Genomic DNA, 22181 nt, shown 5'->3' with positions numbered 1-22181 from the left:
TAATTCCTTAGTACTAGGGTGTTGTACCGTGTTAGCCATTATGAATGTAGAGAAAAGCCAAGCAAAATGACACCTTTTATTCCATCCGGGGGGGTAAACGTTAACATTTAACATTATACATAGTTATTGTCTGTTTTTCACCTGCATTATTATCATTCTTTAATTTAATATTATTTATTGTATCAGTATGCTGCTGCTGAAGAATGTGAAATTCCCATTGGGATTAATAAAGTATCTATCTATCTATCTATTGGCTAACTAAAAAGATTACAATATGCAAGCTTTCGAGGCAACTCAGGCCCCTTCTTCAGGTAAAATGTAATCTGAATTTAGTAATCCCTTTAAACTTGTGATTACTTTTTTTCCCTGTTTTTTCTTCTCGTGTTCTCTTTGAATTATATTTTATTCTGCCAATAATATACGCACTTTAATAAGTTGTTATCAAACAATTTTGACATTGGAAATACATCGCTCTTACCTGCAGTTTCCTGACAGTTGTAACCCGGACAGCTACAACTACATTGCCCAAGAGACTTTGCGCTCGGGCGCGGTTCCTTCCATGTGTTTAACAGCTACACTTACGAAGTAACATGGTTTCTCGTGATGAAATGGGGAAGCACTGTCTGTACAGCCAGGACTTTCCAACAGCACTGCAGCTCGGGTTGCGGGAACTGTGGGAGGCTAATTGTCTTTGTGACATTCGACTTGTGGCGGAAAATGAGACGTTCTCAGCGCATAAGTCCGTGTTGGCGGCTGCGAGCACGTATTTTAGGATTATGTTTACTGCGGACATGCGGGAGAAGCATATGGGCGCAGTGGAGCTGAAGGGAGTCACGGCGTCAGGACTGAAGGTGGCCCTGCATTTCATGTACACGTCGCAGCTGAGCGCAGACCCGAGCAGCCTGGAGGACGTGCTGCTCACGGCGACGTACTTGCAGATCACACAGCTCACGGAGTGCTGCGCCCGACTGCTGCAGGGAGCTCTGGAGACGGACAACTTCTTTACGATTCTCACGCTGTCCGAAAAGTACGACTTGCTTCCTTTGAAGGAGGCGTGCTTGTCATTCATTTCCCAAAACCTAGATGTCATTTTAGAAAGGCACGAGCTCTCATTGCTACGGCTGGACGGCTGTTCGTTGTTGACACTACTCCAGAGAGATGATATCAGCCCCCGAATGAACGAAAGAGCCATTATGTCTCTAGCTTGGAGGTGGTTGCGCCATGATCTGGAGAATCGTCTCCCTTATTTGGAGTGTCTTGTCAATAGTGTCCGCCTTGGCTTAATTTTCCCACCGGGCTATAGCTTCGAAGACAGCGGTGAAAATGAAGACGTCGCGCTTTTGAAGTTGTTCCCCGGAGCGGAGAGCTACATCACCGTGCTGTCGGACCCAGCAGTGAGACATGAAGAAGAGGGTCCATTTAAAAACTGGTTCCGGATAAGATCAACGCGCAAGGGGGTCCTGGCCACGTGTGGCAAAACAAACGGGAGCCAGGGCTGCCAAGAAATAATGGTACTTAAAAAGGGTGTCCTCTGGGAAGCAAAGCAGGATAATGTGTTTTAAAGGGGGAAAAAAGACAAGAGCACGAACAGGTAAAGGGTAATTTTCTGTGTGCACAGGACAAGCATCACCAAACAACAACATCCATTCTAAAACCCTCTATTTCCACTAATGTCACAATGGACGCATAATTTTGGCAGCACCACACATCAGGCTGAAACTACTCTACCAGTAGCAGTTGGTACACATAAGCATAGGTTACTGCCACAGACATAATTTAGCTGTGTGTCATGCACAGCTTTGGGATGATTTCTTATACTATCAAATGGGTGGATGGACCATTCAATAGATAATATCTTTCCGATACAGTTCCCAAGAATTGAACCATATTAGTATTGATTTCAGCTCTAAAAGTAAATTGGCCATATGTGAGTAAGTGTGGTTGTATGATTAAGTATGTCTTTTGCTTTTGTGTTGGGCAGCAGTTTCCCATGACCCCAAACTAGATATAAACAGCTTAAAAAATGGATGGATTGATATTTTTGAAGTGAATGAATTATAGGTGAATAAGGTGGTTTACAGTCCTTCACTAATAGGCCATATTGCATGCCTTGGACCAGTATTACCTTCAGCACTTAATAGTTTTTGCTTTTCATAAATAATAGTTGTCCTTTGTCAGCTTTTCTTCCATTTTTCCACCCGTCCATTTTCTAACATCTTTCTCTCAAGTTCATGGTCATTTATATTTTGTATCAGAACTTGCACTACATCTCTAGGCAAGAATAGGAAAGTAGTATCAAAATGTGTAATTTCAAAGATCATTCAAATACATGCCACAGGGGGGACAATGTAAAGTGTCCATAAAAGTAAAAAGTGAAGCTGAATTTACTAAGAAACAGATAAACAGAGTCTATGCCACTGTGGTAGGCAGAGAAGATAAAACATAAGCACATCTCAATTCAAGATTTTTTTTTTTTTTTTTTTTTTGCTTAAATGTTAAATTGAACATTGGAACAGTTATGAGAACTGTCAATTCAGTCCATCAAAACCTGTTTCATTTCTATTCATGTAGCTCGTGTTAAACATAAAATGAAAACCCAAGTAATTTGGAAGGTTCCAGAAGTGTTATATTAACATTTATGCACGTGAAAATGAATTTCATTCTCAGTATTTTTTTAATCTACCCTTACCATTCGTAACACACTTCATCTCCTCCTTAATTGCTCATTTACTGTTGTATACTGAAAGAATCTCAGTGTCCTCTTTTGTATTTTCTGCAATATTTCTCTGTAAATACATTTTAGCTTTTTAAACATCCTTCTAAACAACTCCTCTCATGTTCTCATATGCCCTACAGTTAGAACTGGACTTGCAGTATTTGTCTTATACATCTTTTAGAAATTATGTTTAAATCCTTGTTTATCCACTTTAGAGTTCTGTTCATTTTTAGTGCTTCTAAGTTTTGGGATGAAGTTTCAGAAACAGATCTAGGGGAGGATTATTTTTTTATTATTTATTTTCTGTAGAGGTTATAGGAAATCAAAATGGATACCATTAACAGCTCTCTGTAAATAAAGGTTGCACAGTTTTAAAAAATATATATTATGCACCCAGATAAAGAGTGGCATCTTTTACAATATGGTTTGGCCAGTGATGTGCATGTGCTTATATTTAAAAATTATTTTATAGTACCCCAAATTTATACATCTCCAAATAATCTTTCAGCTGCAAGTTTTATTTATAAATGGTAACAGTCACGCTATAACTTGATGCAGGTTTCAACAGGAAAAAGTAAAAAAAAGAAAAAATCAAGACCTATAAGAGTAAAAAAAAAAAAAACAAGAAAAAAGTCAAGACCTATAAGCTCAATATTTCCCATATGTAAAGCCTCTAGAGGACTAATGGACACAAAAAAAAAATCCAATACAATTCAGTGGGGAAAAAAACTTTTTTCCATTTAAAATACTGTATCTATTGAATACACAAACCAGTACACTCCCCACCACTACCAGGAAATACTAGCTAAATACTGCTTAGTTCACAATTACATGGAGTGATAGCTTATCCCATCACCATCAGATGCAAGGATGAAACCAACCCTGGGCAGGGTGCTAATTGATTGTGAATGGCACATTTATGCATATATGTACGTTCACTCCGCCTGGTCAAGTTTAGGGATAATACACAAATTTCACTTGAATAAAAATTGTATGAGTGTAAAATTGGCTCCAGTACCCAGAGTGTATGAGGCAGCAGTCATATCCACTCTGCCAGTTGGGCCATGCCCCATACATAGGAGGGGTCATTTAGATTTTGAGACACCAAAATACAGTTATAAATAAAAACATAAAATAATGAAGCACTGAGCATTACCATGCCAGGGTTTCTGGAAAAAGGTGTTTCCCTTAGTAATAAATGGTAAATGGAGCCATTATATACGCTGCAGAGGTAAAATGCCACGCACCTAAACACACACAAGATATAAAATCACTGGAATTTTTCTAATCTAACAACACTTTTTTATTACGTAGATGACTTGCTGTTGCTCTGCAGTAAGACAGCTGCCTGCTGAACCAGTTGTGTTAGCTGAGTAGAAAACAAGAAAGTTGGTCTAACCTTTTTATTACCAGAAACAAGCAAAATTATTAAAGACCACAGTAAATATACATGCATAAATCTAAACTAAGTGGTTATGGGATGATGGAGAACTGCTGCCTGCCCGCTGTTAAATTTCATTTGGCCTGTTAAGATGAGGATAGTCTCCCCTATCCTCCCATCATTATTATACCCCATCCATGGGTATAATAATGATGGGTAGGTTAAATGATTGGTAATTTCTTCTTGTACTGCAGATTTTGTATAATAGAATGGTATTTTAATATTCAACATGGTTGTTACCCAACATTTTCTTGTTTTCTCATATCTTAATATTCTCAATCCCACTTAATCATATTTAGTTTATGGAAGCCTGTCCTTGGTGCTTTGCATCCATCCATAATTATTAACAATGATGTAATCAACAAAAGGCAGCTTACACCATATTCATTTTCCGTGAATGATAGATTCAAATTTACAAAATAAGGAAATAAATATGAGAATTTTGTAGTAATAGATGCAGTGTGTTTAACATATTCTGTGGATTATAATTGGAGCATTAAAACATTAGAATAATCTAGACGAGAACAGGCCATTCAGCCCAACAAAGCTTGCCAGTCCTATCCACTTAATTCTTCTAAAATAACATCAAGTCTAGTTTTGAAAGTCCCTAAAGTCTTACTGTCTACCGTGCTACTTGGTAGACTATTCCAAGTGTCTCTGGTTCTCTTTGTAAAAAAAAAAACGTCCTAATGTTAAGGGTAAATTTCACACAAACAAGTTTCCAACTGTGTCCCCATGTTCTATGTGAACTCATTTTAAAATAACAGTCTCATACTACTGTACTAATTCCCTTCATAATTTTAAACAATTCAATCATGTCACCTCTTTATCTTCTTTTGCTTAAATTGAACAGGCTCATCTCTCTTAACCTTTCTTCATAATTTATCCCCTGTAGCCCTGGAATCAGCCTAGTCGCTCTTCTCTGGACCTTTTCTAGTGCTGCAATGTCCTTTTAGTAGCCTGGGTTCCAAAACTGCACACAGTACTCCAGATGAGGCCCCACCAGTGCATTATTAAGCTTGAGCATAACCTAGTTAGACTTGTAGTCCACACATCGAGCCATATAACCTAACATTCTGATTGCCTTCTTAACGGCTTCTGAACGCTGTGGGTAAGTTGATAGCATAGAGTCCACTACAACTCCTAAGTCCTTCTTATAAGTTGTACTATCAATTTTCAGACCTCCCATTCTGTACTCAAACCAAACATTTTTCCTTCCTCTGTGTAATACTTCACATTTACTGACATTAAATTTTATCTGCCACAAATCTGCCCAAGTCTGTATGCTGTCAAAGCCCTTCTGTAATGATTTAACAGATTCCAAATTATCTGCCAATCTACCTATCTTGGTATCATCTGTAGACTTAATCAGCTTTTTACTTGTATTCCTATCTAAATCATTTATATATCTTAAAAATAGCAGCAGCCCTAGCGCTGAACCATGTGGAATACAACTGTTAATATCAGCCAGTTCTGATAAAGTTCCTCGCACCATCATCCTCTGCTTCCTGTGTCTGAGCCAATTCTGCACCCATCTAAAAACATCACCCCGAACCCCAACTTCTTTTAATTTGATACCCAACCTCTCATGTGGCAGCTTATCAAATGCTTTCTGAAAGTCAAGATAAATAATATCATATGCCTCACTTTGATTGTATCCTTTTGTTGCCACCTCATAGAATTCCAGCATGTTAGTAAAACACGACCTCCCTCTTCTGAAATCAAGCTGACTGTTCAGAAAAATTCCAGTACTTGCCATGTGCTGCTCAATCTTATCCTTAATAATTCCTTCCATTACTTTTCCTGTGATATATGTTAAGCATACTGGCCTGTAGTTGCTTGGATATGCCCGGTCACCCTTTTTATATAGCAGGATAATATTTGATATTTTCCAGTCCTTTGGAATCTCCCCAGTGTTCAGTCACTTCCTAAAAATATACGTCAAGGGTTTATATATGTACACGCTAGCCTCCCTAAGAACTCAAGGGTAAATGTTATCTGATCCTGGTGATTTGTTTGATTTCAGCCTATTTAAGCAGTACTTCTGCCTCAATAATTTCCAAATCCTTCAGTACCTCCTTAGTAGTCCTGTTTACCACTCAGAAGAGAAGACTTCAGACAAATGCAAATTTAGAATGTCTGCTATTTCACAATCTGTATGTTTTAATTCCCCTTTACTATTTCTGATGCACTTCACCTGCTCCTTTACTGTTCTTTTACTACTAAAATACTGAAAGAATCTCTTGGGGTCATTTTTCGCCTTATCTGCTATATTCCTCTCTAGCTGTCTTTTAGCCTCCCTAATATCCTTCTTAATGGTTGCCCTCATGTTCTCACATACCCCACAATTCATTTTGGAGTTATTAATCTTATATACCTTATAAAGCTGTTTTATCCTTTGCAGCTTCTTTATTTCTAAAAAATCCAGCTCTTGCGCTCCTCCATTTGCAAGGTTATCCTAGTTAATATCTGGACAATTAAAAGTCCCCCATGACTATAATATCCCCTTGTAAAATTGCCTTTTTAAAATTACTAAAAAGATGTGTGCTGAAATTACTGTCTGCATTGGGTGGTCTATACCACACTCTTAAAATAAGGCCTTTTACCTTAATGCTTTATTAGGCAAAGCCACATGTCCTCACTAAGATGGGGCTCATCGTCCAATTGAAGAGGACTTGCATTTAAATTCTGTTTGACAAAAACAGTAACTCCATCCCCTTTTCTGTTCTGTCTAACCTTCCTAAAAATGTGTATCCCTCTATGTTACATTCATCCCCATCTTTGTTATTTAGTTTTACTTTGTTTTTTGTTAATTATTTGTTATTACAGCTCCAACTCGCTTGCCTTATTTTTGCTACTTCTAGCATTAAGGCAAGCTATTTTTAATGTGTTACTCCTTTTATTTTTAAATGCTGGGTCAGAATTTACATTACTACACATTTTTATTTCTCCACGTATAGTTCTACACCTGGCCTGTCCTAAACTCCCTGCCCCAGAATTCCCTAGTTTAAACAATCCTCGACTAGCCTACTCATACATCTCCCCAATACATTGGTGCCCCTCCAGTTCAGATGTAACCCGTCGTAGTGGAACAGGTCTTATCTTTTCCAAAAGGAGTCCCAATGCCCCATAAACATATACCTTTCCACCCTGCACCAAGATTTGAGCCACGCATTAAGCCTTCTAATCTCTTCAGTCTTACCTAGACTGGCACGTGGCACAACTTCCGAGAAGACTACTTTGTCAGTTCTGCTCCACTGCCTGGCACCTAACTCTTTGAATATGTATTGCAGAACTGACAGACTACCTTTATGTATGTCATTTGTTTCAAAATGGACAATGATAACTAGATCCACCCCCATTCTAGCCATGAGCTTACTCACCCTTCCAGGGAGGTCCCCCACCTGTGCACCCGGAATGCAACACACCGTGTGAGAGACTGTCTCTGGAGCAAACCTGCACTTCGATCCCCCTAATGATTGAGTCCCCAACTATCACCACCTCTCTCTTTCTGGTAAGTGGTTTTGAGGTGGCCTTTTGGGGCTCCTCATCCCTGCCTACCACCTCAGAATCATCAGAGACACTGCCCAGCTCTGCAAGGTCCTGAAAAACGGTTTGACACTTCTAGTTCTGGGGTTGATGATGTAATGTAATTTATTGTCACTAAGCGAGAAGGATAATACCTTGTTATGTAGTATTCATTTTATTGCATTGCTTAGAAATATAAAGAAACAACTATCTGTTGTTCAATTTATAACTACATCCTGCCTTAATACATATTTACAGTGCAAGCTATATCAAGAGTCTTAATAACTGTAGGCAAGGAAAATGTAACCATAGGCATTATACACTTTCCAAAAAATTCCTTATGAATACATAGTTTTTGCATAAATAAAATGTCTAAGAGACTCTTAACCTAACCCTTTACTAGAAAGCTTAGCAGTACACTAAGAAGATGGCTGAGACAAGTGTCTAAGACAGTTAAGTGTGACGTGAATTTCTTGAATGCATGACTAAGCTTATTTAAATTTCCCTTTGACATCATTGGTAATGTTTTGGTCTACTATATTCATCAATCAGGAGACTAGTCAGTTAGTAAAGATGAGTGTTCTGTATTCACTGATTTAAATAAAGGAAGTTATTGGTGTTATTTCTTTTTATTTCTTTCCTCAGATTCTGACAAATGATGAGGATATTGAGCACAATTCCTGGAGAACTATTACACAGGCAGAGGCAAAATACAATCACTGTTCGCTGGTACTTGATGACTACTTGTATATTATAGGTATGATATCTTCTTCTATAATACGCTACCGTGGCTGTTCATTTGTCTGTCCAGGATTTTAAATCACCTGTAGCTCGCAAACCGTTTTGCCTATTGACTTGAAATTTGGTACACATCTACTACGTGATGACTGTTATCTGCTTTCGGGGTAATGATTTTATTACTCTTTTTATTTTATTTTATTTTATTGTAGAATCAACTCTCAGCAGCGCATAGCAGGGCGGCCGTGCGGCGCATGCGTACGGGCGCCATTCTCGTTCCCTACCACCTTCGCTAATCATTCTTGAGGCAGATTGAAGACTTAAGTGCCAGATTAAGTGAAAAATTAAAGAGAACGTACTAAGTAATTGCAACAAAAAAACTAACTTAATCAGTTTTAACGCGAAAAGATGCAGACGAAAGAAGAGAAGCAGCAGGCCGCTAGGGTGGAGTAAAGAAGAGCTGCTCAGGAAGCAGCAAGCACATCAACCTCTGAGCAAACGAATGCTAAATGTACAGAGAAAGAGGATGAATACTATGAATGCTTGAGTCAAGTGTGTTCACTGCATGTTATCGTGCAGTGCGCCGTTACTGGTGAAAGTATAAAATACGTGTGTGTGTATATGCGTGTGTGTTTGTGTGTGTGTATATATGTATACCCCCTGCTCGCTTTGATCGCCAACCCCCCCTTGCATGCGCTACTCACCAGCCACTTCGCGTCTCTGCTGCTTGTGTTGTGAAGAGGGAAGCTGAATGTACCTCAAGGAGACGCGGTCGCTCCTCCGAAACCCCCTCTTAAATGTTGATACAATGGGAAACAAATAGTTTTGTTTTTTTTTTTTACCTCCTCTTTGCTCGATCAGCTGCTGGATTGCTGCTGCCGCCGCTGCTGCTTCTGCTGCTTAATGTACATCTTGTGCAGCGCTTTGAACATTTAAAAGCCTGTACAGCAGTGGTCTTTGTCATCTACTGTTTCTCTTTTATTTTCGGCCCCAGGTGTGATTAAATCTTTTGGCACAATGTCCCGTCTCACGAGATGTGAGTTCTTGATATTTTTTAGTTCATAATTTAAAAACGGAATAAGGATGTGAAATTCTAACAACATCACATTAAAGTTCGATAAATCCTGAAAAGAAAGATACCAAACATATAGGTTTTAAAATAAGCCTGATTTAAAGCATGACAAAAAAAGTGACATTAAAAACGTGACATAAAATCGTTGCACAAAATCATTGCACTTTTAGGCTTCGAATTTTATATATATATATATATATATATAGTAGATATAAATTGGCCAAAAGGTGGTCACAAACCCCTGAACCACAAATACAACCACACAGCGACAGTCCTGCATTTAATTGTCTTTATTTGCTTAGAATATCTTGTTTAAATAGTCCAATATAATTCAGTCTCTTTTTCCTCCTCCACTCCTCCCAGGTGAGCTTTATCCCCCTCCTCTGTGTGACATGGACCATTTCTCCTGACTCAGAGGTACTTCCTGTACCGAACAATAGTTTCCAGGAAGCACTTTTTGGGTCAGGTGGATCCACCTTGAAACAGGGGTTCCTGCTTTTGAAAGCTCCCCTTGGCGGCACTCATGGAACCCAACTTGGCAGGCCTGTGGAGCCACAGCTCCCATGCCGCAGGTGTCCAAATGGTGCTCACCAAGAGAAATGTTACCTCCTTGTGTAGTGTGGAATGAGATGCAGATGGGAGGCAGCCTTCCACTTCATCCTTACCAGCACATTCAGGATCATTCATCCATTATGCAGTCTTGTCTATTGTACTAGCCTTCTGGCCAGGTAAGGAACTTTTATCCCACACTTACTGGGACCCCTGTTTCTAACACCATGCTGGCATTCTATGCAGGACCTTCTTGGTTCTTCTAGACCATCCATCATCTCGTCCTCCCAGCCAAGTAACAAGGTAGTAACAAGATCCACGACAGTCAGGATGCCAATCCATCCATGACAATGTATAGTATTTGAAGTGTATACAGTATATAAAATCTTAAATTACTAACATGCTAAAATGTATTCCCCAAAATGAAATGCTGTAATTCTTTTACTTTTACACTGTTTTTGACAATAATCTACAAATATCCATTAATGCATGTCTCTGTTTTAAACCTGTATGTTTGTTTATGAATGCATTTTGTCTCAGAGGTGCTAGGATCCTCTCCAAGTTTGATTAAGGCTTTATGCCAGAGGTTGCCAGCCAGTAAAATAAAAAGTTGGAGAGGCGCTTGGTTAACATTTTTTTCATTTATTGAATATGGTGTTATAGAATAACAGTCTCATGGGTCATTTTGGCAAGCATGGCTGGTTTAGTGCATTGTGACCCAGTTACAATTGGGGAATATGACAGAAAGATGTTTGTTACACAAATTGATTTTAGGGTCAATATTACCAGTTGTACAGGAGTACAAAAAAACTTCATTGAGGTAGTTAGTGTTTTCCCATCTTTTTCCAGCAGCTAATTACTCAATAAATAAAGCATGTTGTGCCTGTGTGATACTTCACTTGAGCTGTCATTTTTCTGTAGATCCACCTGGGCACAGCTGGGCACTGTCATGTTTCTTACAACTTGATGCATTGTACTGTTTGTATCTTCTAGCCTGGACATGCGCTGCATGCTCCTCACTGATAGTATCATTGTAAAATCTGTGAGAGTGTTTGTCTATAGATTCCTTTCCCACATTCCACATTAGTAAGCTTTTACTCATCTGTATTAAGTAATCTCCTCTTGGACATTTCAGCCATGGAAAATGACTGACTTTTTTCCATTTTACTTTTAATTGTAAGTATTTAACTTCAATAAAAAACATCACCTTCAACCTGCATGTAAAGTGTGTTCTTACTTATTTTTTTGAGGGGGGCAGAATTCCTTGCTGAGTGGTAATCATGAGGAAGAGGCAACAGCATCTGTACACCGTTATGACCCTCGTTTTAACCAGTGGGCACGCCTTACAGACATGAATGTAAGTTATAAACAAAAATACCAACATGTGATTAAATGTTCTAGAAATATAAAAAAAGTTGCAATTAATCTTGTCATATAATTCTTCAAGAGATACTGTCTTGACATTTCAAAGATGTACAGATTTCTAAATGAACTGTTCTTTTCCAAGGTATGCCGTAGACGATTTCATTGCAGTGCTATGCATGGTCACATTTACGCAGTAGGAGGCAGAGGAGAAGGTGGTATATTGTTTTCAGCTGAACGCTACAGTCTCACTGAGAATAAGTGGAAATACATTAAGACTTTGCCTTGTCCACTCTCTAGCCATGCTGGTACTGTGCACCAGAACAAGCTCTATGTATCTGGTAAGATAATTGAATTTGATTTGTTTTCCTCTATTTACTACGGTTTATCTTTATATTATAAAAATGTTCTAATCAGATCTGATGGTCTGATCAATCTAGTTTTGTGTATTTATAAATTCCTTTTTAACACATGACAAGAAACTAAAGCCCATCAAACACAAGACAGGAAACAAATGTGGACAGAATACCAGTGTTTGACAAGATACACCCATATATGTACCCACATGCAGTTATGCCAAGCCACTCATTCATACCTTCACATATTAGGCTGGTTAAGCATAAACTTTCCACAAACATTACAAATGTATTCTTCACACAGTTAGCAGTTGTTACCATGTAGGTAGGTAATAGTGCTCTGGGACTTTCTAATCAGGAATTGATATTTTGGAGAAGGTAGTTAATTAGGAAATGTTTAACTGCAGCATTTTGAGCTGAATGGCATTGTCTCTTCAAAATTATTCCCATGTTCATACAGTACTCAGGCTGAGAAGAGCAAGATGGTCCCTGGAGCTCTGAGGCACACTTCTATTGTAATTTAAGATATACAACTGAGCCAGAAAAATGCACATGTTTATAGATTAAATGTTTTTAATGTTTAAAATGAATAATGTTGTCTTTCCAGGTAATAGTGCAATGTATTAATTTAGTTAAAATCTTATTTGGTTAGTTAGGTAATTTATCCTGATAATCTCTTACTTTTAATAGCTTTCTTGGAGAACTTCAAAGTATCTTCAGAAATATAAAACTTGTAGCTTGCACTTGTTTAGTACTTTGTGCTTCACCTTCCAGATAATTCAGTGCATTTTCCAGGCCTGTTCATTATATTCAAGCCACAAGTATAATTTATTCTCACACAAAATATTTTTAACATAACAACGTCAAAGCCACATAAACCAATTCAGATTCACGAGGATTTGGAGCCTATCGTGGCAGAATCGTCAAAGGGCCCAAATGAAGGCACTGGTTTTCTCTAGGGCCAACTCACCATCACATAAGGCCAAGGTTTTAATTTTCAGTTAACCTAACTTGGACTTTATATGGTATGTAGGCAGATATGCATGCTGAATGTGTTAGTTCAATCTTGGGGCTAAGGAGATTCTATCCATTGGTGGATTTTTTTGATGTAATTTAAAACACATAATTAACTTCTGCATGTCACTTTTTTGAAGTAGTTGTTATCATAAATCATATTGATTACTTATGTACAATACACTTTAGCACTTTTCTCATTGAACAAAAATGGGAAATTTACTAATATTCATTTGTGTTTTGTTTAATATTTAGTTTTTGATGTTGGCTTTGAGATATCTTTTAATTCTGCCTTTTGGTGATTGTACTGTTTGGCAGTATATTGGTAAATTATTATTTTGTAAACTTTTGAATATGTGAGGAGGGGCTTTGGAATAAGTACACCCCCTGTAAAACACAAAAACATATATACATTATATATATATATATATATATATATATATATATATATATATATAAATAAAATATGCAGTGTATGTGTGTGTGTGTATATACAGTGCATCCGGAAAGTATTCACAGCGCATCACTTTTTCCACATTTTGTTATGTTACAGCCTTATTCCAAAATGGATTAAATTCATTTTTTTCCTCAGAATTCTACACACAACATCCCATAATGACAGTGTGAAAAATGTTTACTTGAGGTTTTTGCAAATTTATTAAAAATAAAAAAACTGAGAAATCCCATGTACATAAGTATTCACAGCCTTTGCTCAATACTTTGTCGATGCACCTTTGGCAGCAATTACAGCCTCAAGTCTTTTTGAATATGATGCCACAAGCTTGGCACACCTATCCTTGGCCAGTTTCGCCCATTCCTCTTTGCAGCACCTCTCAAGCTCCATCAGGTTGGATGGGAAGCGTCGGTGCACAGCCATTTTAAGATCTCTCCAGAGATGTTCAATCGGATTCAAGTCTGGGCTCTGGCTGGGCCACTCATAGACATTCACAGAGTTGTCCTGAAGCCACTCCTTTGATATCTTGGCTGTGTGCTTAGGGTCGTTGTCCTGCTGAAAGATGAACCGTCGCCCCAGTCTGAGGTCAAGAGCGCTCTGGAGCAGGTTTTCATCCAGGATGTCTCTGTACATTGCTGCAGTCATCTTTCCCTTTATCCTGATTAGTCTCCCAGTTCCTGCCGCTGAAAAACATCCCCACAGCATGATGCTTCCACCACCATGCTTCACTGTAGGGATGGTATTGGCCTGGTGATGTGCGGTGCCTGGTTTCCTCCAAACGTGACGTCTGGCATTCACACCAAAGAGTTCAATCTTTGTCTAATCAGACCAGAGAATTTTCTTTCTCATGGTCTGAGAGTCCTTCAGGTGCCTTTTGGCAAACTCCAGGCAGGCTGCCATGTGCCTTTTACTAAGGAGTGACTTCCATCTGGCCACTCTACCATACTGGCCTGATTGGTGGATTGCTGCAGAGATGGTTGTCCTTGTGGAAGGTTCTCCTCTCTCCACAGAGGACCTCTGGAGCTCTGACAGAGTGACCATCGGGTTCTTGGTCACCTCCCTGACTAAGGCCCTTCTCCTCCGATCGCTCAGTTTAGATGGCTGGCCAGCTCTAGGAAGAGTCCTGGTGGTTTTGAACTTCTTCCACTTACGGATGATGGAGGCCACTGTGCTCATTGGGACCTTCAAAGCAGCAGAAATATTTCTGTAACCTTCCCCAGATTTGTGCCTCGAGACAATGTTGTCTCAGAGGTCTACAGACAATTCCTTTGACTTCATGCTTGGTTTGTGCTCTGACATGAACTGTCAACTGTGGGACCTTATATAGACAGGTGTGTGTCTTTCCAAATCCTGTCCAATCAACTGAATTTACCACAGGTGGACTCCAATTAAGCTGCAGAAACATCTCAAGGATGATCAGGGGAAACAGGATGCACCTGAGCTCAATTTTGAGATTCATGGCAAAGGCTGTGAATACTTATGTACATGTGCTTCCTCAATTTTTTTATTTTTAATAAATTTGACTTATATAATATATATATATATATATATTGTGGACAGTTGGGGGCACTGTTGCCCCGTGAAACCCAACAGACAGATTCTCTGGACACAAGTTTAAAAGCACTAAGCAGATTTTTTAATTCTTTGTTTGCGATAGTGCCTCCAAAGCACCACACCTACCAAACGCACAATAAATCAATAGAAAAAATTTGTTTTTTTTTTTTTGTTTAAACCAATGAAGTACGCCGACCTGAGGTTGTTTTTCTGAATAATGTTAAGCATTGTAATAATTTGTGTAGCTCGGCCTCTCGCTGTGTACAGTTTGCATGTTCTTTACATATTCACACAGGTTTTCTCACCATATTAGATCATTTGGTGACTCTAAACATGACATGCCACATATGAGTGAAGTTCCATGTATGTGTTGGTGCGTTCTGTGACTGGAATGACTGGCACCCTGTCCAAAGATGGTTCCTGTTTTGCACTTAGTGTTGCAGGGATGGACTCCAGCCCACTACAGTGCTGTGTTGAATTAAGCCAGTTCAGAGCTGGGTGAAAAAATAGATTTTCTGACTTTTATAGAGAAAAGCCAAGCAAAATGACACCTTTTATTTAGTTAGCCAATAAAAGGTGTCATTTTGCTTGGCTTTTCTCTACATTCATAATGGCTAACACGGTACAACACCCTAGTACTACTGACTTTTATAAAAATAAACTATAGTAATTTAAAATATTTGTTTAGTTTCCTGTATATAAAAATATTGTTTTCCTGTTTTTTTTTTTTTTACAGGTGGCTCATCAGGGGAAATTTTTTCAAACTCTGTATACAGATATAGTGAACAAGAAAATAAGTGGGAAGTGCTCTCTCCACTTCGGTATGCTCGTGGCTTCCATAGCATGACTTCTGCTGGAGATAAGATATATGTTATTGGTAAGTAGAGAATGGAAGCATAGTGACAGATAAACTGTTACTGTAAAAACTTTTTAAAGGGGTGGGAGAGGTAAGAGAAAATCTTTTATATGAAATATGTGGAAATAGGGGCAACATAGAGGTCACACATGCTGCCTCACAGTTCTAAAGTAAGCCCTGGTTTTAACATCCATATATACAGTAGGTTGCACATTCTGACCTTTCATGAACAATCCAAAAGAGATGAGTTTAGTTTGACTGGCAGCTCTGAACTGTAAATACATAAACTATAGCTGAATGGAGTTGTTACCTTAGACTGAAAGTTAATAAGTAAAATCTGACAGCATATGATTTCATATTACTGGTGTTTTTTTTACATTACATTGAAAACTGAATTGTTATTTTCATGGAATCAAACTATATTTTAAGGGCTGTGTCATTTAAATTTTTCTGGAATCTTTACAGCATCTAAAGTAAGTCCTTGCTTTACTGTACATATACAGCTTGCACATTTTCAACATGTCCAAACTTATGTGAAAGCTATAATGTCTGAAGCATGGGTTGTGCCAATCATTCAAGTCCAGAACTGGCATCTACAAATCAATGTTGTGAATAGAGTTTCCACACTGAAACACACCTAGGCTTGTGCATCTGGTCACAAAACCGTTGTTTAATTGATAACTGGAGCTTGATATGAAAATGATGTGCTGTGCATGCCGCAAGCATTACATGTAGGCATAGCAGTATAATGCATTATGCACATTATGGCACAAGACTAGCTCCTGCACACTGTTGGCATGTTGTCATGTAACTGATCTGTGGATTCTACTCTGCAAAAGTCAGTGAAAAGAAATTTGTGACTCGGTGTGCCTGTGGTGGTCCACATTAAACTTTTGTGGCAGAAATCATAGAATAAAATACATTAAATAAAAACATTTCTTTCAGCCAGGCATGTCACCATAAATATACAGTGGGGCAAAAAAGTATTTAGTCAACCACCAATTGTGCAAGTTCTCCCACTTAAAAAGATGAGAGAGGCCTGTCATTTTCATCATAGGTATACCTCAACTATGAGAGACAAAATGAGAAAAAAAATCCAGAAAATCACATTGTCTGATTTTTGAAGAATTTATTTGCAAATTATGGTGGAAAAAAAGTATTTGGTCAATAACAAAAGTTCATCTCAATACTTTGTTATATACCCTTTGTTGGGTCAAACGTTTTCTGTAAGTCTTCACAAGGTTTTCACACACTGTTGCTGGTATTTTGGCCTATTCCTCCATGCAGATCTCCTCTAGAGCAGTGATGTTTTGGGGCTGTCGCTGGGCAACACGGACTTTCAACTCCCTCCAAAGATTTTCTATGGGGTTGAGATCTGGAGACTGGCTAGGCCACTCCAGGACCTTGAAATGCTTCTTACGAAGCCACTCCTTCGTTACCCGGGCGGTGTGTTTGGGATCATTGTCATGCTGAAAGACCCAGCCATGTTTCATCTTCAATGCCCTTGCTGATGGAAGGAGGTTTTCACTCAAAATCTGACGATACATGGCCCCATTCATTCTTTCCTTTACACGGATCAGTCGTCCTGGTCCCTTTTCAGAAAAACAGTCCCAAAGCATGATGTTTCCACCCCCATGCTTTACAGTGGGTATGGTGTTCTTTGGATGCAACTCAGCATTCTTTCTCCTCCAAACACGACGAGTAGAGTTTTTTCATCTGACCATATGACGTTCTCCCAGTCCTCTTCTGGATCATCCAGATGCTCTCTAGCAAACTTCAGACGGACCTGCACATGTACTGGCTTAAGCAGGGGGACACGTCTGGCACTGCAGGATTTGAGTCCCTGGCGGCGTAGTGTGTTACTGATGGTAGCCTTTGTTACTTTGGTCCCAGCTCTCTGCAGGTCATTCACTAGGTCCCCTCGTGTGGTTCTGGGATTTTTGCTCACCGTTCTTGTGATCATTTTGACCCCACGGGATGAGATCTTGTGTGGAGCCCCAGATTGAGGGAGATTATCAGTGGTCTTGTATGTCTTCCATTTTTTAATAATTGCTCCCACAGTTGATTTCTTCACACCAAGCTGCTTACCTATTGCAGATTCAGTCTTCCCAGCCTGGTGCAGGTCTACAATTTTGTTTCTGGTGTCCTTTGACAGCTCTTTGGTCTTGGCCATAGTGGAGTTTGGAGTGTGACTGTTTGAGGTTGTGGACAGGTGTCTTTTATATTGATAACGAGTTCAAACAGGTGCCATTAATACAGGTAACGAGTGGAGGACAGAGGAGCCTCTTACAGAAGAAGTTGCAGGTCTGTGAGAGCCAGAAGTCTTGCTTGTTTGTAGGTGACCAAATACTTATTTTCCACCATAATTTGCAAATAAATTCTTTAAATATCAGACAATGTAATTTTCTGGATTTTTTTTTTGTCATTTTGTTTCTCATAGTTGAGGTATACCTATGATGAAAATTACAGGCCTCTCTCATCTTTTTAAGTGGGAGAACTTGCACAATTGGTGGCTGACTAAATACTTTTTTTGCCCCACTGTATGCTAAGGATTAAGCCTACAGTAACTTCTTATAGGCCACTAAGTTATCAAAGTATTTTTATGTTGTTTTGGATCCTCATTTATTTGTAACATTTGTAAGAAGTGTGGAAGGAAGTGGCATATGTGGAGAAAACCTAAAAGACAATTGGGGGAACCTTGAAATCTCACACAAACAGTGAGTGGACTGAATAGCCTACATGGCAACTTAGTGCTGTGAGGCAGTATCACAGACTGTTTCCACTTTTTAATTTTAAATAAGATGTTTCTGAATTGGTACCGTTTGATCCAGACCTGCTGGAGTGCAAATTTCACTCATGTAGCTTTGATAGAGTTTTGTAGTGTAAATGTGCCAGTTCATACTTTTGCTGTCTTATTTCAGTTCTCCTTTTATCAGTTGTGTTTCATTCTGTTTATACAGTGATCCCCCTGCCTATCGCGGAAGTTGCATTCCAGACCCATCAGCGATCGGTGAAAATCAGCAATATAGAAAGACCATATAAATAAACATTTTTTTAATATTTTAAGCCTTATAATACCCCTCCCACATGCTTTAAACATATGTAAACTTATTAAAACACACTTTGTAACCACATATGATATGTGGATGTCAGGCTAAGGATATGAGTAACATCTCTTTATTATAAAACATTTTAACGTCACACAAGACAAGGTAGTAAGACAGAAGGACAGCTGCTGTACAGGCTTTTAAATGATCGACGTTCAGAGTGACAAGCAGAACAGGCATCTTGGTAGAAGCAGCACAAAGCCAGTAGCTGATCTGTCCACTTCTGCTTAGCATGCGGTCCGCTCCCCCCCTTCACAACGCAAAGTGGCAGGAGCATAGAGCATCTCTGTGAGGGAGGGGGGGTTTGAGCAAAGCGATCGAGACTGGATCACCTCGGACAGACACTTTGACGACACGCCCTACTTACAAACAATTTAAAACAAGTTCACTGACATCTAACCTAGCAGTTGGAATGCTTTTGGCAGACAAACTTCAGGTGCTCCCAGCTCTTAAAACAATGACAAGCAGAACATGCAGCTTGCCAGCAGCAGCTGCAGAAAGCCAGCAGTTGATCCAAGCACTTCTCCTTACCGAACATTCAGTCCTCATCCCCCCTCACAAAGCCAGTAGCTGATCTGTCCACATCTGCTTAGCGTGCGTTCAGGTAACCCCTTCACAAAGCGAGTGGCAGAGATGCGAAGTGGCAAAAGGACAGCTGCTGTACAGGCTTTTAAGTGATTGACGTAAAGTGCGACAAGCACAGCACACAGCTGGCCAGCAGCAGCAGCAAGACACCAGCTGAACCGATCACATCTCTTTAGTGTGCGTTCAGAGCCCCCCCCCCCCTTCACAACATGAGCAGCGTTATAAGTGCCGCGAGAAAGAGATTTAACCAAGTCCGGGGCAGGAAATAAAAGGACAAATATTGTTTTTACAAAAGTTTTAAAGTTAAAATGATAATAATGCATATGTAACAGTTCCAGTGAAAATAACAATCTCTTTAAATTGTTTATCTGGTAAACCAAACCCGGGGGTGGTCCAGCGAAGTGAACAGGGGCGGAGCCCCCTAGCAACAATAGTAGTATTAATAAATCCGCAATGTAGCGGGGGCGAGATATAGAAGTGGATCACTGTATTGACATTTATTTATAATTTCTTATTGGGAATAATGGCTCAGAGAAGCGGCATGTGCACTAAGCTAATCTAAGGGTGTGCTTGAAATGCTAGCTGAATCTGTGCATTAATGTTAACTTGGTAAGGGGATGCTTCTGAATTTTTACATTTTGTCTTTTGTTTTCATGTCGGCGATTATTCATTCATATTTAGAATTTAAAGTAAATCATGCCTTTTGACTTTCACAGGTGGAGTTTTGATTACAAGAACAAATAGACAGAGTCGCTCCTACTCTGATGTCAAAGTAACCGAATGTTATTGTCCTTCAACAAACCAATGGACGGAGCTATCCCCTCTACCTGTGGGACACAGTCAACATGGTACCACTGTCTTAGACAATATGGTTTATATAATAGGGGGCTTCTCCTGGTGGTATGAAGGTTTTCTTAGCAGTGTTCATGTGTACAACTGTGAAAATGATACATGGGAAGCAGGCCCTGACCTGCCAAGACCTCTAGTTGGACTTTCTAGTGGAACGCTTATCCTCCCACATTACCTTAATGACAATATCACAGCACCTTCATAACAAGTCCCAGACATCATGTGATCGGTTGAACAGCATACATCACTGCAGAAACGATGTAGAAGGACTGGGCACAAACCTAAGACACCTCTTAAAAAAGATAGAAAGGAAGCATGTGATGATTAAGTGCACAGCTCCACTATCTCAGTCTTAAGTAAAATGTCAGCAAAATGGGAATTTAACTCTTCAGTGGGGCCCCCAGTAACCTGACCCAAAATGTTTTGAAATTTACACAGATGTTTTTATTTCTGGTTCTGCTCTTTCAACTCTTATTCAGTTGTTAATACTAGTTATGACTGTGACCACTAGATGACACTAAATCCACATTTTGATATAACAATTTCAAAAGCTAGCTGATGTATACCAGTGGAGATTATTGTTAGGCAGGTACAGTCAAGAAGTATCAAGAAATGTGAAGAGTTTGTATCTATATATAAATATATTACTTTACAAGTGTCTTTAGAATCTCTTAAGACGTGTGTATACATCTGCAAGTTTGCAAGACCTCATGAGCTGGTGTAACAGAAATATTTAAAAACATTTAACAGTGGGAATTCTTCAAAATGCAATAAGCTAAATGTTACAGATCTCCAAAATGAAAAATCCAGCAATTTATGTTAAAATGAACGTCATTAGAGGTTTGTAGTTGCTGACAAAGTAAGATACCACGATGAAATATTTAAGGCCAGTGAGGCTACAGGTGCTAGGTGATCCATACAGTAAAGTTATGAATTCTCATTAAGTTTATTATGTCTTGTATGAATGAATTATAATAGACTCATTTTAGGTTTTGTGCCACTTGCCAATTAGGATCAGCACATTCACAGTTTTATAAATGAATAAAATAGTGGTGAAGAGCTCAAGTTAAAGTTTTATCTATGTAAGGGTGGATAAAGGGCTGCAGTGAAACACACACATTTGAGTGTTCACATAGTGATTTGTTCTTTTGCCTTTCATAAAACACTGCCAAGGTACAGTTATAAACCAGTCAAGCCATTCGTTCTTTCTTTAATTTACCAAAGCTACACTGTAACATTTGGTCAAACTTTTCTTTGGCTTTAAATGTATTTTGTATATTTAAAAATTAAAAATGGAAGCTTTCACGTTTTTGCATTTTTATTAACAGTGTACTCTTTTACATAGTGGGAAGCAAACATACATTTCTGTACACTTTTACCAGTACGGCTTGGTACTTTTTTTTTTGTCATCAGTGGGGCTCACCAAGTGGACTCCCATGTATTACTTGTTACTCATGGGCTACTTGCTAACAGCTACTACAAGCCCCCCAGCATCTCCTTTACATTCAACAATAACGGGATTGTTTTGTATTCCTAAACCAATCGTCATTGTGATACATAGATGATCTAACCACAGCAGCCGATTTAAGAACAACTTCAAGATGGATAGTAATGCAATGTGAAATTCTCAGCCTGCAAGCTTCTGATCCCAAGTACTTTTCAATCATTTTTGGTAGTTTTGAAGTCCTGATGAAGATTACACATTTATTATCAGTTTCGAGAGGGTGGACTTGGTTCATTTGTGTAAATCATTTACAAAGTATAATGTGTTACGTTACAGTAGTACTCATATGGTGTTAGGCAATCATTACTTTGAAAATGTATACTTATTACAAGCAAAGACATAATCGGTGTCAGAGGAGGATAACTCTGGCATTGTCTGGTATATGCCACGAGGAAATCTTCAATGAGGTGGACACCAGGCAGTTATTGGTGTTCTTTGAGAACATGGGGTCAAATGAAAGCCAGTTAAAAGTACATTTTCTGAGTTAGGAAATTCT

At 38.9% G+C, this 22181-nt stretch overlaps 1 protein-coding gene across 2 annotated transcripts; it reads left to right on the top strand.

Moving 5' to 3' along the window:
* The first annotated feature begins 549 nt into the window (after nt 1-549).
* On the top strand, nt 550-21468 carry LOC114650855 (kelch-like protein 9). 2 transcript variants are annotated; one of them, XM_028800753.2, is made up of 7 exons: nt 550-1511; nt 8331-8442; nt 11295-11401; nt 11552-11621; nt 11707-11747; nt 15521-15661; nt 20049-20193. In XM_028800753.2, the coding sequence occupies exons 1-6, from the start codon at nt 591-593 to the stop codon at nt 15629-15631; spliced, it is 1362 nt and encodes a 453-aa protein (XP_028656586.1). In that variant the 5' UTR covers nt 550-590; the 3' UTR covers nt 15632-15661; nt 20049-20193. The 2 variants fall into 2 exon arrangements, with proteins under 2 accessions (XP_028656586.1, XP_028656585.1); XM_028800752.2 differs by having other exon boundaries at nt 11552-11747; nt 20049-21468.
* Nucleotides 21469-22181: the final 713 nt, after the last annotated feature.

This window comes from Erpetoichthys calabaricus, chromosome 4 (assembly GCF_900747795.2).
Source record: "Erpetoichthys calabaricus chromosome 4, fErpCal1.3, whole genome shotgun sequence".
Taxonomy (NCBI): Eukaryota; Metazoa; Chordata; class Cladistia; order Polypteriformes; family Polypteridae; genus Erpetoichthys; species Erpetoichthys calabaricus.
The sequence above is the reverse complement of the archived record's forward strand: the minus strand, read 5'-3'. Positions and strand labels throughout refer to the sequence as shown.

Bases quoted from the DNA above. Each gene is read 5' to 3' on its own strand.
- LOC114650855 (XM_028800752.2), top strand. From the start codon at position 591: ATGGTTTCTCGTGATGAAATGGGGAAGCACTGTCTGTACAGCCAGGAC. The intron at 1,512-8,330 runs GTACTTAAAAAG...TTCTTTCCTCAG, and splicing joins AGGGCTGCCAAGAAATAATG to ATTCTGACAAATGATGAGGA. The intron at 11,402-11,551 runs GTAAGTTATAAA...TTCTTTTCCAAG, and splicing joins CACGCCTTACAGACATGAAT to GTATGCCGTAGACGATTTCA.